The following is a 16,699-nucleotide window of genomic DNA, read 5'->3' on the forward strand; positions in this document are numbered from 1 at the left end:
TTTTGCTTTTGTTTTTTTTTACCATCAAGCTTTTGTTTTTCCTTCATGGCACACTTCTCCGGTCAAAATCACACGCGACTCCCAACTGTGCTCGATAAATATACGAGACGAGGCCTCATGTGCTTTAAAGGCAAAGCACAAAGCACGACTTAAAAGCCGGCATAGTCAAATAGAATAAATGTAGAAGCTGCTCGTTCCCTGTACGCCATCATAAACTTACACTTTCTTTGTGTGTGTTGCTCAGATTCCTCACAATTGAAGATGACTTTTTGATGTATTTTTTGTCAAAAACATTCAATTGGAAGTGTTCCACACATCTTCATCTCAACGGTGGAGTTTAGCAATGACGAAAGCGCGCGCACAGGCTTACAAACGAGTATTGTAGGTCCCGCTATGAAAAGGGGACGAAGTATGTCAATAAAAAGGTTGTAATACTATGACAGAGTTCATCGTTTAAAGGGAAAAATGTATGTTTTTTGAAAGAAGAAAAGTCGCAATAGAATACATAGGTGTAATTCTTTAAAAGGGGAAGTCAACGTAAACATTTTTTTTTCAACTATATGTTCATGCAAGCCCAGTAGTTGAAACAGGGCATTCTGATTGAATTTGCGTTTGTGGAGTAAGTGTTAATCCACTCGTTTTTAGCCATCTCCGGGGGCGGCCATTTTGTGTTCTGTCGACTGAAAATGACATCACAACTGCTCACAACGACCAATCACGGCTCAGATTCAGAAAACAGGTCAGCCGTGATTGGTCGTTGTGAGCAGTTGTGATGTCATTTTCAGACGACAGAAGACAAAATGGCCGCCCCCAAAGATGGCTAAAAACGAGTGCATTTTGCTGCCTAATTTATATTCCACAAACGCAAAATTAATCAGAATGCTGTGTTTCAACTCGTGGGCCTCCTGGGAACATATTCTTGAAAAAAATATGTTTGGGTTGACTTCCACTTTAAGAGCAAAGGGATGGTCCGATCCAGATATTTTAGCCCGTATCGGCCTCGATGCCGATCGATTGCATCCGATCGGACCATCCCGAGCTGGGATAATTCAATCTTTAAAATCAATAATCATCACCAACAACTCATATAACGGCTAGATTCTCATGAGACTGTGACTTTATTCTTTTTTTTTTTTCCTTTTCAGCATTGCGCTCATACTCCTTCGTCAATCCTCCCTACTGCATGTCTTACATTTCATAATTAGTGTGTTTAACATTTAAAGGGCTACCTTCCAATCCATTGTTTAACCAAAGTGGGAGCTATTTTTACCTTCGAATGGCTGCTTCTCCACTTAGAGGAATGACTTCCTTTTTCCCCCCGCTATTAAATGATTAAATTCCCCATGCCTTTTTCTGAAATGCATATACATGTCATTCGAATATCTCTTTTGCTGACGGAAATAAAGATGTTTTGATTTGTGTGTTGTTTCGACTCGGATATGACAGTGCGTTGTGCATTGACAATGTGTTCAATTATCGTGTTTTGTGTTTTCCCTCCAGAGCCGCCTTCTCTGTCCGCTCAGCCCCAGTGGAAAATCTTTGCTCAGATTGATAAAAATGTGGAAATTCCCTGCTTGGCCACAGGTACGTTGCATGTTTGTATAAGTAGAAATGATCTTTAGCTCCTCTCACATTTCCCAAGTGTTCCCTAAACAGGTCCGGTGTCCGTTTTTCTTGAGTTGCTGTCAGATTAAAATGCTTTATTAAGTCATTTTATTGATTGATTAAGCAAGGACACATTCGCTTGACGTAATCTAAATTGTATCTTCCTGAGATGATTCTGGATTATTATTTGAGTTTGCATCATACATGCCAGGTGTTTGCCTTTCGGTGACACCTCCAGTCTCTCTGGATCTTTTCCGACTCTAACCTCAGTGGCCACTTCCCTTTGAGAGCATCTGTACTGGTCTTCAATTGTCGAGTGTCATCTTGGCCTCGTGATGTCCAAATGTGAACAGCATAATGAAGTGGACTGATAATTACAAATTCTAAAGGAGCCATGAAGTGCGTTAATCCATCCAACATCTGTGGTCAATGTTGCTGTTGAAGCATTACAAATAATAACAATAATTTTCTTGGGTTTTGAATTGTGACATTCCAAGTATAGAGATGCCTTGAGATACAATATGAGTTTGCAAGAGTTGACTTGAGCACTGTATGGTAGCAGTAAAGACAGTTCAACTCACTTCACTATAAACAGCAGTTTTTACAGATAGCGAACAATCCATCCAAAAAGCGGCTGCACTCCCAGTTGAAGTTTACTGTCAAACTAAAGATAGAACAAAGCGAACTACACTATATTCCCTTGAGAACGACGCGATAGCTTTGTGCTAACATGATTGGGAAATGCCATTGACATGCTATCATTAGCTTTGCAATGCTTATCTTTATCTAATCATATAGCAACTTACTGAGTAGTCGTTTATGTCGGTCATTCGATTTAATTATGTCATTATTACTCTATGATTTTATAAAGTACAACATTATAGAGAGCCATTTTCCTTTATTAAAAACACAAGCAAAATCGTTTTTTTTGGGTGGGTTCATTCATTTCAATCGGGAAAGGTGAGTGTTTTGAGTTACACATATGGTCACAGAACAAATTAAACTTGCGTCGCAAGGCACCACTGTATTTCAACAGTGTCCCTCTTTGTGTGTCTTGCGTGGTTTGTGAACGCCAAAAAAGCATTTAGCAGCAGGAGCAGATTAACACAGTGACACCAAAACCCATTGTTCATGACAGCTGCTAGAAAGTGGATTACGCAAAGATGATTTTCATCGTGTAGGAGTGGACACAACATTCTCACATCTGTCACATGCGGCGGCGAGCAAGTTTGACGTCCCTGGTCGATACTGCGTCGGCGTTATCAAATAGGCCGAACGCCTCGGGGCGAGGGCAGAGCGCGGCGGCTCGGAAGAAGAGTGACAGGCAGAGGGGGCTGCCGAATACTGTTTGCGGGAAGTTTGACACCGACGGATTGAGGAGGAAATCTGGGGAATCTTCCTCTGGTGTATCCTCGCTCGCACACGCACATTCTCTCCAAATTAGTATGGAGAGCTGATGCTAATTACATTAGCCTCGTGCCCGTCACATTTGACATGCGTGTCAGGTAGGTTGGCGCTTATACTGTAGATATTTGCGGCTATGATTTATTCAGAGTGTTTTTCAGCTGCCCCCGCCACCCAGACAGAGGCTGCAATCAATATATTATTAGCAGTCATTATGTCCCCATACATATTAATAGCAGCCAAGAGCAGGGAAACAGATTGTAGGAGCTATGGAGGGTTTGCGCAGCTTGCAGAGGTCAAATGTTTTTTGTTTTTTTTAATTGTGTCCCGGTTGGATACGCTGGCCGTGTAGTGTTTGAGTGGGCAGAACACAAGTCGGTTATACATGAAGCACGCGCGCATTTTTCATGTTGTGAAATGTACTTCAAATCTCAACACAGGTCGAAAATGTTTTTTTCTGCTTCAAGTTTGACAAAGTTATGACTTTTATTGTTTAATCCGAGGGTCCCTGTCAAGCAAAATTGAACTCCTGTAAATTTGACAAACCACAGAGCAGTTGAGTGTTGTTTGCCAAATTTGAAAGATTCCAAAAAATCGCCAAGATCATAAAAGGAAGTTTTAAATCGTGAAAGATTGACTTAATTGGAACATGAACATCGGTTGCACATGATCAAAATGTGTTAAACTAGCATTCATTTTATTATTTTTTTAGGGAGAAAGGGAACATTACTTCAGCATATCACATTTTAATCATCTGCAAGTGGAAATTAAGTACCTTTTTTTTTACATGTTGAAAAATGTACTTAATTTGAACATGCACATCGGTTGATTAAAATGTCGTAAACGGATTTAATTTTTGCCTCTTTTCCGGGGAAATAAACAAATGATCTGTGTTAGTTTAACATATTTTATGTGCAACCAAAAATTAAGTACTTTCCTTTCTTCCCATGCATAAGTGAGCTAAATGCATTAGTCTAGCACAGGGGTCGGCGACCTTTTTCATTCAAAGAGCCATTTCGACCCGATTTCCACTTGTAAACTTGTTTTGCCTATGAAATGCATGCAGTCTATCCATGTTTCAGAAAATTACATTTTATTTATTAAATGAACACATTTTGAACTCTTACAAAACAAATCGCAGAGTTGAAGGTCTCTTTGAAATGAATTAAAAAGCTGAAATTAAATTATCCATCTAGCAAACAAAAAATGCCGTGAGCCGCCATCCCGGCTTTCAGAGCGTGTAGACTTGACCTGAATTTTAAAATACTATGGAAATAAAGGAGCACTATTTCACTGAACAATGAAAATAAAAATTAGCAAAATAATGTAACTGCCTGAATATTTATTTTACCTGGTTAATGGGACTTCTGCTCCTGAACATTTGCACACGTGCAGCGTCTGCATTTTCATGTTTACGCAGGACTGTAAGATGACGTCTTTAAAATTATTTTTTTTTTTTAAATAAATCAAAAAAAAAATTTGTGTACGCTTTCACGTTACATTAATTTATAAATGCGACGGTGGTCTCTTTGGTGTGGGTATGTGCGTCCCGAAACTGACTTAATAAGAAGACATGATACATGTTTTTAAGACAAATATTCTCACTGGATGTGGTTTTAGGCACACCTACAAAATTAGGAACAGAGAAATGATGAAAAACAGTTTAACGCTTTACTTCCGTAATTTAGTTCTGAATGAAAAACATTGTGAAGTGTATTCATAGCTGTTTCTAAATACATTATACATATTTGAAGTCGAGCTAGGCCGATATCCTTTGATTATTAGTCAAGGAGGCCGATAACCGATATTTGAAGCAGATATTCATTTGTAGAAAAAAGGGTTAAAATGCTGTCAAAATTTTGAAGAATAAAAACTCCAGCACTTGACTTAGTTTAAAGGCCTTTAAGCACCTGTATATTAAAACAACTTTAGTGATTTACAACATTTTAAAGTTTTTTTTCGATCTTAGGATATAGACAACTTTGTTTTACAAGTCCAACAGAAAGTGTCGGGAGCTCCCAGGCTCAGATGCATGACTTATACTTCAATGAAAACAAACATCTCCTTAAAGTTTACTACAGTAAATAGTTTGACACTTTTTGCTCTAAATGCATGTGACCGGACTATAAGTTATACATTTTTTTTTTGGTGGGCGGGTGGGTTCTTTAATGTTAATAAGGATACAATATGAGGTGTAAGCGATGTACTTTTCACAATATTACAGACAAATGATATTTACAGTCACGGCGAGCATTTGGGTGGGTGCACGAAACGTTTTCTTCTCCCTGCGGGGTGTAATAGAAATTTGAGAAGCATTTATTAGATAATCGATTAATGACCTGTAATTCGATTATTTGGTCATTCAATTAAAAATATTATGAAAAAACAATTCATAATTTTCCTTCTACAAATGACCTAGCCCACCCCAAAAAAACAATCGTGTCCCTTGAGCATTTGCCCGCCCCTGGTCTAAGCTATTGTTCTCCTCTTTGTGTTATTCCACGTTGCACATGCACGTACAGGTGTGCCTCCACCCAGGATAGAGTGGTACAAGGATGCCGTGCCTCTGTCCAGGCTGGCCAACCCTCGCTACAAGGTGACCGGCGCGGCGGGCCTGACGGTGCGCCGAGTGCAGCCGGGGGACGGCGGGATATTCCAATGCTTCGCCCGCAACGCCGGCGGAGAGACGCAAGCCCACACGCAGCTGCTCGTCTCCAGTGAGCGCTCCGACGATGCCGGCATCTCGCTCTCCGTCTCCATTCATTCCCTCCACCAGCAACGGTTCCTCACGGTTAACCGAGGGCTGGCTTTGATTTCTCATTTCCGAATGCGCTGGATGTTGGGGCCCCGCTCTCGCCTGGATGCTCCCCTGCGCGTCTGTGTGTTATCGGCAGTCTCTCTAGACTGCAGTGAATGTCTGAGAATCGCTCACCATAAGTTCCCTCAGCGCTCCCCTCTGTATCATCATCATCATCATCATCATCACTCCGCTACGGCACCACAACTTTCCTCCCATGTCTTCTTTGCTCCCAACTTTGCTCTCTCGCTACGTTTCAGACGCGCCTCCCACTTTCACCGCGCGCCCATCCGACAAAACCGTAACCGAGGGGAACACGGCCTTGTTTAAATGCCAGACGAGTGGCGCCCCGAAGCCTGCTGTCGCCTGGAGGAAAGGTAACGTACACAAAGATATAGACGCTCTCCAACAATGGGTCTGAAATCGAAATCAGTGCTTCTTGGGCCTGCCACGTATGTGACTGAACTGGACAAATTACAGTCAGCGACTCACACTCGCGCAACTGGCATTTGACCCTCACATACATATATGCGACAGAAAGACTCCAACTTTTGTTTTTTTTTTCATAGAAACAACATTTTTAGGCACCACATATATTTTCCTGCATTACTTTTTTCTTGAACCACAAGACAACATGGCATTTCCTTAAGAGATATGTATCTAGTAAAAGAGGATTATTTACGAGTCTCCACATATTTTAAAGTAGAATGATTCGATTCGAGTCAAAACCAATTTTCAGATTCAAAGGAGCAGTTTTGCTAATCGATGACTTCATTTGAGGAGCAACGTTCTAATATGTATATATATATATATATATATATATATATATATATATATATATATATATATATATATGTATTAGGGCTGTCACAAATGAATCTTTTTGGAATCAATCACCCTTTCGATTATCCCATCGATTACTAAGGGAATCGTCCAACCGGCTAATTTTTTTTTCCGGGGAAAATGGCCGACAGTGATAGGGACACCTCTCCACATAACACTTGACAGGAAAAAAAAATATAACCTCAAACGCTGGACATAATCCAGCATTGGTTCCAGGCATTGCAAATAGGTTTTTAAAATTATTAATTATAGTTTTGAGGCGTACATTTTTGACCGTGTGGGTCAAGTTTTTTTCCCAGCCTTAATACACGTCTAGGTAATTAATTTTTTTGTAATAGGGGTTAACACCAGTTTACTTTAACGCAACTAATATTTTAACGTGGGTTAATCGCAATTAACACACAACCCTTAATTAGCCCACCACATAGTTCGGGAGTTCCGGTCGCCAAGCAGCAAACAATACTCATGACTTATTTTCCAAAGTCACAGAAAGTGCCACATGGCGCTCTGGATCCGTGGGTTGCAGACCCCTGCTGTAGGCTAATTAAGTGTCTCGTTCTCTGTGTTGTAGGCTCGCAGGTGTTAGCAAGCGGTTCCGTGCAGGTTCCCAGGTTCACACTCTTGCAGTCGGGCAGCCTGCAGGTTCAGCCCGTCAGCTTCCAGGATTCGGGAGAATACACCTGTGTCGCTTTCAACTCGGAGAGGACCATCAACGCCACGGGCAAGCTCACTGTTTGGAGTGAGTAAGACATTAACCTCTAACTAATTGATTTGCCAAATATCCATGATGAGAAGCCGTCCAAACCCCGACCCGGGGTCTATTTGAGGCCTGTCGTCCCTTTTTTTAACGGCCCACCGCGTACATGAAAAATAACATTAGACACTACTATTACTTACAATAAATTGCTTTTATATAGTATTTCCAAACATGCAGAAAAAACTATTTACAAGGTTAAAATTGCAACAAACTGTCTCGTTTTAATACCTGGTGAATCAAGAAAATTCAGTTTCAGAAGCAAAGACGTTTCCCTCCGCTTTCTGCTCTGTGTCAAGATCTGATTTGTCAACATATCGTATTCACCATTCATTATGATCCTCAAGTAAACCCTGCATTAAAGATTGTCAGCTTATTACAGATTGCTCCTTTTGGTTGTGTCATTAGAGAGCTGTTCTCTCAGAAGAACTCAAATACGTGGAATTACTTGATGGATTGGTTTTAGAATGTTTGATGAAGTCAAAGAATGGCAACGTGGCCCTTGATTTTTCCGACCCTCAGAGGAAAAAGTTTGGACCCCCAGCAAGGTGCCTTCCCCAAAGTTTGACCGGAGTTCACTTTTGTCTGTTTTGTGTAATTCTTCCTACCTGCATTCTGACGAAAGTGGAACCTCCTTGGCAGAGATGAAAAGAAAATAATGAAACTGAATCGGTGCTTTGTAGAACGCCGGCATCCGCCAAACAACCTTCATTTGGATCACCTTCAGTCGCTTGAATGTTGTTTTATTTATCGATAAAGGGGGGGAAATGGTTTCTTCCGTAGGCCTCGACAAAGTAAAATCATTTTTTATATAAGAAACTTCAAGGGGCGTGACGTCCTTGGCGGAGGAGCAACTACGCGAAATCCGTCAATATGTATCCGTTGCAGACGCGGAACACTAATTAAGCCGTCGCTGTCGGGTGGCATTAGTTCAGCATAGCAAACAGCCGCACGATTGCCGATCGATGTCACGGGCAGATGAGATGGCGAATAAATCATGTGATTGGCCGGGCAGGAGGACGACTGAGTGGCCGCTAAACATATCGATTGGCTCATTTTTACATTTATTCTGCCAGCTTCACATTAAATACTGCTGGATTCGATTAGGCCCGCGGCCTGCGGGATGCTCGCCGTCAGTGCTCCTTTGCCGGGTGATTCATCTAAATCGTCGGCAGTGAATGAGCCGGCTGACGTCCTCGCCCGTGTAGCATTTTTTTTTTTTTATTCCCTTTTCATGAGTGGGATTGAATACGATGTGCTCAGCACTTTCGAGACAACGACAAGCACGGACAGGGGTGTCTGTTTCTAGCAGATAAAGCACGTCCTTGTACCGTTGTGCTCCACTTGTTCCTGGCTTAAATGGTGACTAATTGATTCTTCACCAGTCAGGGGCAGCCGTGCATACACGTTTGGAATAACACAGCATCATGTTTAACAAATCTACTCAAAGCCTTAGACGTTTGTCACTTGAGTTTGTGTCCTCAAAGCAGGGGTTCTCAAACTTTTTACACCAAGCAACGCCGATTTGTAAAAAAATAAAAATAAAAGAAATTTAAAAAATAAAAAAAATGTAAATGTGCAACTCTTCCAGTTCAACCAACATTAGAATACGGTAATGGACACAAGTGTTCATCAAAAATTATTCATTTTCCTATATTTAATTACAGTGTTGATGTTCAAGTTGTGCTTAATGTTACAGTGGCTTAAAATGTGTACTTTTTCGAATTAAAACCTCCGCCTCGTTTTTGATGAGTATGCTTACACTCAGGGGCGGAGCCATGGGTGGGCCTGGGTGTGTACAGGCCCACCCAGATTGACAGACTGCCCACCCAGTGAGATTCATGAAAAAATAAATACTTTTAATTTTAAGAATGGCACAATTGTGGTTGTCTAACGAAGATCTCAACTTCATATTATTCAGTTTGTTATTTTATTTGAATATACGGGACAGGAGTGTGCTCAGTGAGAAAAATATTCAGGCCCACCCATTAGGCACGTTCTGGCTCCGCCCCTGCTTACACTGCTGCTGTATTTTAATGTCGGTCAAGGTGCTGGCAGAGCTTTTTTTTTAGGTTATACTTGGTGTAAAAATGTCGAGAACCGCCGCATTAGCGTATTGTTTTACTCCCAGGTCTAATCGCTGTGTTGTTTTCCAGGTCGCACCGTCATCTCTGTGCCCCCGTCCGACCTGCGTGTCATCAAAGGCACCACTGCTTTTTTGGCCTGCAATGCCACACATGACCCCAGAGTCAATGTCAGGTACCAGCTTGTTAGTTACAGAGTGGAAGCTTATTGCGCTCCGTCATCTATGCAGAAAGTATTTTCAATAAATGTGTGCGCGTATACCGGCTCCTCCCTGTTGCAGCTTCAAGTGGGAGCGAGGCGGTGCGCCCATCATGACCACCAGCGGGGGGCGTGTCTCTGTACGCCAAGGCTCCCTCACCATTGGCCAGACGTGGTCAGGCGACATTGGAGATTACACCTGCACTGTGACCTCGCAGGCCGGAAACGATTCCCGCTCTGCGCGCTTGGAAGTCATGTAAGTGGAAGACACTCATCCTTAATTACAAAAAAAAGGAGGCTTGTATTCGAAACTAGATGGTAGACGGTACTAGATGGTACCTAATTGGGACGAGCGCTACAGGAAATGGATGGAGATTATTGGGGAATCACGCTAACATGAGATAATATAGCACCGGCTCAAACATACATCAGAAGGCTTTAGCTTATTTAATTTGTCATCTTTTTAAATCATGACTTCATGTGCAAATGTGTCGCAAAGTATGCCCCCACCACTCGCAATAAGGCCCTAATATTAAATCACGTCAGATGCATATTTCACCCACCAAACCTCATTAAAGCCGCTGTGAGAGAATGCTCGCAGGTAGGGGCCATTATATAATAATAAGCGCTTGTATGATGTATTTATAAACGATACTTATGCTATATTAATACAATTGCAGGGCAGGAGGGCGAGCGCGAGGGCGGGAACTTGGCATTCTTCGGAGCGATAGTGAGCGGCGAGGTTACATGTCAGTTGAAGTGGCTCCATGTTTACCCCTATGAAAAAAAAAAATAAAAAAAACGGACGGTAAATTAGGGATTTTTATGTGCGCGTGTGAGAGTGACATTCTCGTTAGCTCGCTATCGTCGGGTCGCGGAGGCTAACAGACGCTGGCGGCTGAGGAGACAGACTAATTACCAGCAGGTTATTGGTTCAACCCTCACAAGGCCCATCCATGTGTTTCGTCCCTCTCGGGGTGTGCGCGTGTGTGTGTGTGTGTGTGGGAGGGTGTGTGTGTGTGGCCTCTGCGGAGGTAAGCGCTCCAACATTCTCTATGCTCATCCATTAATTAACGCCGTCATGTCAGCTCTGAGAAGAAAACATCAATCTCATTTCCCCCCGTCCTCCTTTCTCTTCCTCGCATCCTCTCGGAGCGTCGACACCTTTAACATCACCTTCATCTGTCTGCCATCATCATCCTCACGTTCACTTGATTATTGAAATATGTAACGACTCATAAGCGGCAATGAAAAGAAACAGGTTAATAAGGGGGGGGGGCAGCAAGTAACCGTCGATCCATCGTTTTTCTATAGCGCTTTTCCTTAGAGGGTCGTCCGAGATGATTTTGGGCGGCAGATGGGTGGCTGACAAATGAGAAATAATCAAGTAGTCCACAGTTAATGAGTTCATTATTAAGGTTGTTCAAGTTATTGCTTGTATCCAGTTGAAGTCGCCTGTCTGTTGCGTGGGAACCTTTATTCAATGCAGCGTCTCACAAAAGATGGCAGACCCCCGGCCTCACATTTGTGGAAAGAAATCCTTTCATGGAACCACACCGAAGTGAAGTAGTCTGTGTACAGCTGGCATGCGAGTGTAAAAGTGTTGTCCCCTCAAAATAACTCAATACACAGCCAATAATGTCTAATGGCAACAAAAGTGACTAGACCCCGAAGGGAAAATGTTCAAATTGGCTCAAATTTACCATTTTCCCTTCTTGGCGTCATTCGGTATATCCTCTGGGTCACATGACAACAAGAGGGGATGGCTAACACTGGGGAACACAATTTTTGTTGAGTTAGGTCTAACAGCTGTTTTTAACTCATTTTCGGGTGCGGAATCCAAAACTGATCTGTGTTTTTCTGTATTACGTCCAGTTTTTGAGCTATAGGATGCCCATTTTCTTAAAAAAAAAAAAAAAATATATATATATATATATATATATGTATAAATAGATGTGTACGTCTGTAAATAAAACACTAAAACAGAATTGTTTCAAGCTTTGAAAACGAAAACAAAAAAAATTACAGCGGTATGCCCATATATAATATTAAGAGAAAGGCCAGCACTAATCCTCTTAATTCGTACTATGCTATCTTGCAGATATTGATAGCACTGACCTACTGGGAACTGCACACACCTCTCACCACACTGTCTCAATTGTGACTGCACAAACAAGTTGCCACATAGCTATAGATGACTCCGACTGTAATAAGCTAATCAGTGGAATTTTGCTGATATGATATTTTCGTTTTAATCAGCGTAAAAATCAAACTCAACAGATTTTTTTTCAAATACTTCCCCACTGTAATCGGGCCTAATTTAAATCAATTTATTTGGCTGTGGACTCACTTTTGTCGCCAGTGGTTTAGACCTCATGCTTCATGTTTAGTGATTTTGAGGGGACTGAAATTTCACATTGACTGCTTTACATTTTAGCAAGTGTTATTTTGTCAGTGTTGCTCCATGAAAATGCTGTAACAAAATACAACAACGCGAGGGGCGTACTGACCTTTGTGATCTACTGTATGTCAATGTCAAGCTTTCTCTGTGTAAACGTAAGCGTCGCATGCAAAGATTTGTTTTGTTTTGTCTGGTGCACAGCGAGTTGCCACACTCTCCCCGCTCCTTGGCGGCGCGTCTCAACGACTCCGACTCACGCTCGGTCCTGCTCTCCTGGCTGCGCCCATTCGACGGCAACTCTCCGCTTCTCTACTATCTGTTGGAGCTCTCGGAGAACAGTACGTATATGCATGTGTGCGGGGGAGGGGGGTACGCGGGGCTAATTTATAGCCCCAGAGCGGCAAACAGCTGTTGGCTCGCTGTCTAGCAGCCGCCGATGTACGCTCATTTATAAGGCAGACATATGGGGAATAGTGTTGCTGCGTAAATGTACGTCCAGGTTCCCTATAAATAAATTCTCACGCCCAGCCTCGTTCTCTCTCTCTCGCTCTCTTTCGCTTCCTCCGTCTTGCTGTCTCTCGCCCCTCTGTCAGCACAGATGTTTGTAACAGCAGGCCGCGTCAGATGGCACACAGAGGGAAAGAGGGATTGAGGAAGAGAATGACAAGATGGCTACAGTGACTTCCTCTGTCCTTCTGTTATGCGCACAGACAGGCACTTTGCACCCAACTTTGATAAAAGTTTGACGAATAAACGCAGCGCTTAAAGCTGGTGTAGCTGCTAGCAAGATTTGAATGTAGCCTCACTTCCCTCCCTCGAATCTCTGCCGAAAGAAAGGCCCCCCACTTCACTTATTCATGTTGGAGTATTGCCAAAAATGAAATGTTACCAGTTTGATTTTGTATTTTTTCAAATATACCCTCGAATAAAATAAAATATAAGAGATGCGATCAACTTACTTGATGACCCTAGGTCAGGCTCACGAGCTGCATGCGGCTCTTTGGCCAGTTTCATGCGGCTCCTGAAGCCATTTTGGAAAATGAGCTTAGCTGGGCGCAGCGTGCCGTCAACCCCGTGATCGTGTATGTGGTCAGGGGTGGGGAGCATGGAATGGTGCGGTAAAAGTTCCTTGCTATCGTTCTGGTCTTGTTTCACTGCAAAATAATACAATACAATACAATTTATATAGCGCATTTCATAACAGCTCGAGCTGTAAACAAAGCACTTTACAAACAATACAATAAATAGAACAAAAACAATAAAAGGCTGTGATACATGTATTGATAAATATAAACATAAATAATATATAAATATAAATAATGAACAAAACAGCCCAATTTTTGGGGGTTGTTTTGTACAAAGTAACACAAGAAGGTGGGTCAAATTGACCCAATTAGTGGATCGGTCCATTTTTGACCCAAAATGGTGTTATTTTTAACCCAATTGTTTTTAGGTTGTGTAAAATTCCATACAATATTGCAATAAATATAATACTGTGACATCAATACCGTGATAAAACCAAACCATGAGCTCTTGATATTGTTACATCACGTTTGTCTGATGAAAATGTCATTTCGGCCCGCGATAGGATTATGGGGAAAAATGTATGTTTTACACAAAGTCAGCAATACGGTGTGTGTGGAGGGTTCGTTTTAGAACGTGGTGATGGAACAGATTACGTTTGACAATGGCTCTTTGCGGTAACACGGTCACAATTGTGGCTCTTTGCCTTTGAGTGGTTGGCCACCCCTGCCTTAGTTGTATAAAATGGGCAAGAGCGATATGATCCCCCCCCATAAAAATGAATAATATTCTACTGGCAGGTCATACAGACAATTTTAATATAAAAAGAAAGTGTTTGTTTTTGTTTTTTTATCACTGCAAAATCCATCTTTAACCACAAACAATTGTGTGAAAAGCGCTTCAAATAAGATTTCCTAACGACCGTAATGTATCTATTATCTAGCACATATACCCGGATAGACTCCTTCCTTTTTCCCTCAAGAAATTACAAAACAGGTAGTTAGTCTAATTATCTCAGAAAGCAAAATGTACAAAATATCTTCACCGGAGAAGAAAAGAAGTGGGAAGGGAGCCTGCAGACATTGAGGGATGGACAAAAGTTGCTTTGTTATGTTGTCGCCGTGTGAGTGCACCCACACGCATTTATGACAAATTAGATGCTCGGGATGGCTGCTAGTAATGCTCGTATTTTTACATCACACAATGCCTTTGCTGCCGTTGCTTTGTTTGCATACACTCACACATTACGCTTGTCATTCACACAAATACACACGCGGCCGGTCAGATGAGAATAGCGCATCTGTCCCTCGCATCTTAAAGTGCAAGTAGACAATGATAAGCCTCCGCCAATGTATACGTCAACATCTGTGCTCCTTCGTTATTGTCTGGTGCTTTTTTTGTGTTGATTCTAGAGATGAAAAGATGTTAACATTTCCCTTGCCGATATCATGAACAAAATGATCACAGTCTTATTAAAAGTGATGTAAACAAAACAACAACAAAAAATCTGCGATACGTCCCGAAAGCATTGCAATGCGACCGAGGTAGTTATTGGAAATCGTAAACGGTAACACCCAAAGGGGAATCTTCATGTATTTAGAGACACCACAGAATATACTGTGCAATTAAAACAGTCAAATTAATTCACTGAAGCAATACCATTATTTGATTGAATAAACGTCCATCATCTGCCCATATAACGACGACAAAGACTTTCTATTCTAATCTGCAAGTGACGTTTTGAGATGACCATATTCACAAGGCTCTCTCACTCCCGAATTGAATTTGGCTCCATTCAAACTTTTAAAAGACACTTTGATCCAGTCGTTCCTGCTTAAGGCTCCAGACCGTACTGCCAGTCGGGGGGCTTAAGTCAGAGATAGCTGCACATCAGGGCTATTCTCGCACACTGGACACACTCTGCTCTTGGACTTAGCGGCTACACTTCTGATGAGGCAGCAGTCAAATCATCTGGGAGGGAGTCTGAGTCCATCAAAAGTAATATCTCCTGTCCATAGGTTTGTCTAGCCTGAAGCACCCGAAAAAATTAATTCAATCACCCCAAAATTGGGGAGATCTTTAAATTGTATTTACTGTGCTGTGTGTCCTTTTTTTTAACAAGCTAGAGAAATGTAAAAACTATACTGTACAGTTGAGACAATATAACAGTACTCACCGTCATGTATTCTTTATCCTCTGCGAGGATATGAGACGCGCTCCAAACGAACCTTTTGAAATCGGTTCATCGGTAAGCAGTAAGCAATTTCATTCCTACTGGCTGCTCATGATTCCTTCGTTAAATTCGCTCACCATCTATTCCTCGTGTGTCCATCCAGACTCCCCATGGAAGGTCTACCTGTCCGAGGTGGACCCCACCGTGACCAACATATCAGTGGGTGGACTCACGCCCGCCCGGACGTATCAGTTCCGACTTTGCGCTGTCAACCACGTGGGCCGGGGTCAGTACAGCGCAGAGACTCAGCGGTAAGAGGAACATATTTACCGTTCATGTTTTTTTTAAGACTTCCCGGGTCATTGCATTGGGTGTTTCGTTGAAAGCTTGAAACCAATTTGCTACCCGGAACATGCCGTGCTTTCTGTGAAATAGAGTTTTTGCCGCAAACTCAACCAGAGTCAGAAGGCAGAATGGGAACCATGCCCATCGAAAGGCCACATTCTAGTCTAGTGTGTGCGTGCGCGTTGCCAAGAGGGATTGCTACAGGGGATTGCAACTCTGAATGCATCCTGATTTGAAGGTTTGTTGTTAAAAATCCATTTGCTTTAGTAGCAGGCTTGTCTATTCTCACGTCCTTGTTGCAGATGTGTGATATTTCCCTGCCGGTCGCTGGGAATTTAATAGCGGGTGGCGGAAAGTGAGCGGTCTTTTTGCAAAAGTGGGAGAGTGGATTTGGCCTTAAAAGCTCCTCCATTGTTGTGCAGGTGTGTGTTGTGCGCGTGAAAAGACGGGACGCTGCCGGGATGGAGGGTTTGGAGGAGGTGTGGTTTGCAATTGTGCCTACTGAGTACACACGCGCACAATGCCACAGATGTGGCCATTGACAGATGCCAGATGTCGCTCCTCCAAATATAATCTCAGCAAGGGAGCTGCTGCCAATTGTAATTATAGAGAACGCATGTTGTGAGTGCATTCATTTAACAACCTCAACTCATTTTAGTTAAAGGAAACATATTGCGCATTTTTTTCTCCACACTTTAAAATAGCTCACGGGTGTGTGTTAATAACATCGCTCACACGCTTCAAGAAATATCAAGAAATATACTTTACACTCATTTTTTTTCCTTTGTGATGTGTGCCAAAATCTTGATCTATGGGCAGCTCGCCGATGCACTTTCAGTCATTTTACCGAATGGTCCGAGCAGCTAAACGCACAAATACAAAATGAAAATACTTGAGCATGGAGAAAACCCTAAAACTGAACTACCCTGGTGGGCTAATGGCCAACTGGACCTGGTGACCTTGTGACTTCACTCACGAGGCAACGTCCACTTAAAGGCACAGGTCAACACACAAATACCGGCACTAAAAACGTACCACTTCATACCAACAATAAACCGCACTAAAACTATA

At 42.2% G+C, this 16,699-nt stretch overlaps 1 protein-coding gene across 3 annotated transcripts in view; it reads left to right on the plus strand.

Annotated features, from left to right (window-relative positions):
* sdk1b (sidekick cell adhesion molecule 1b) overlaps positions 1-16,699 on the plus strand; it is a 325,525-nt gene that overhangs the window by 222,131 nt on the left and 86,695 nt on the right. For all 3 annotated transcript variants that reach the window (XM_086033471.1, XM_086033472.1, XM_086033473.1), the window contains 8 exons: positions 1,501-1,584; positions 5,532-5,726; positions 6,067-6,183; positions 7,221-7,388; positions 9,560-9,662; positions 9,769-9,942; positions 12,289-12,425; positions 15,447-15,594. In XM_086033471.1, the coding sequence (XP_085889597.1) occupies positions 1,501-1,584; positions 5,532-5,726; positions 6,067-6,183; positions 7,221-7,388; positions 9,560-9,662; positions 9,769-9,942; positions 12,289-12,425; positions 15,447-15,594 (1,126 nt within the window). The remainder of the gene's footprint in view (positions 1-1,500; positions 1,585-5,531; positions 5,727-6,066; positions 6,184-7,220; positions 7,389-9,559; positions 9,663-9,768; positions 9,943-12,288; positions 12,426-15,446; positions 15,595-16,699) is intronic.

Source organism: Filicampus tigris, chromosome 6 (assembly GCF_054856515.1).
Source record: "Filicampus tigris isolate MCC_2025a chromosome 6, RoL_Ftig_1.0, whole genome shotgun sequence".
Classification (NCBI taxonomy): Eukaryota; Metazoa; Chordata; class Actinopteri; order Syngnathiformes; family Syngnathidae; genus Filicampus; species Filicampus tigris.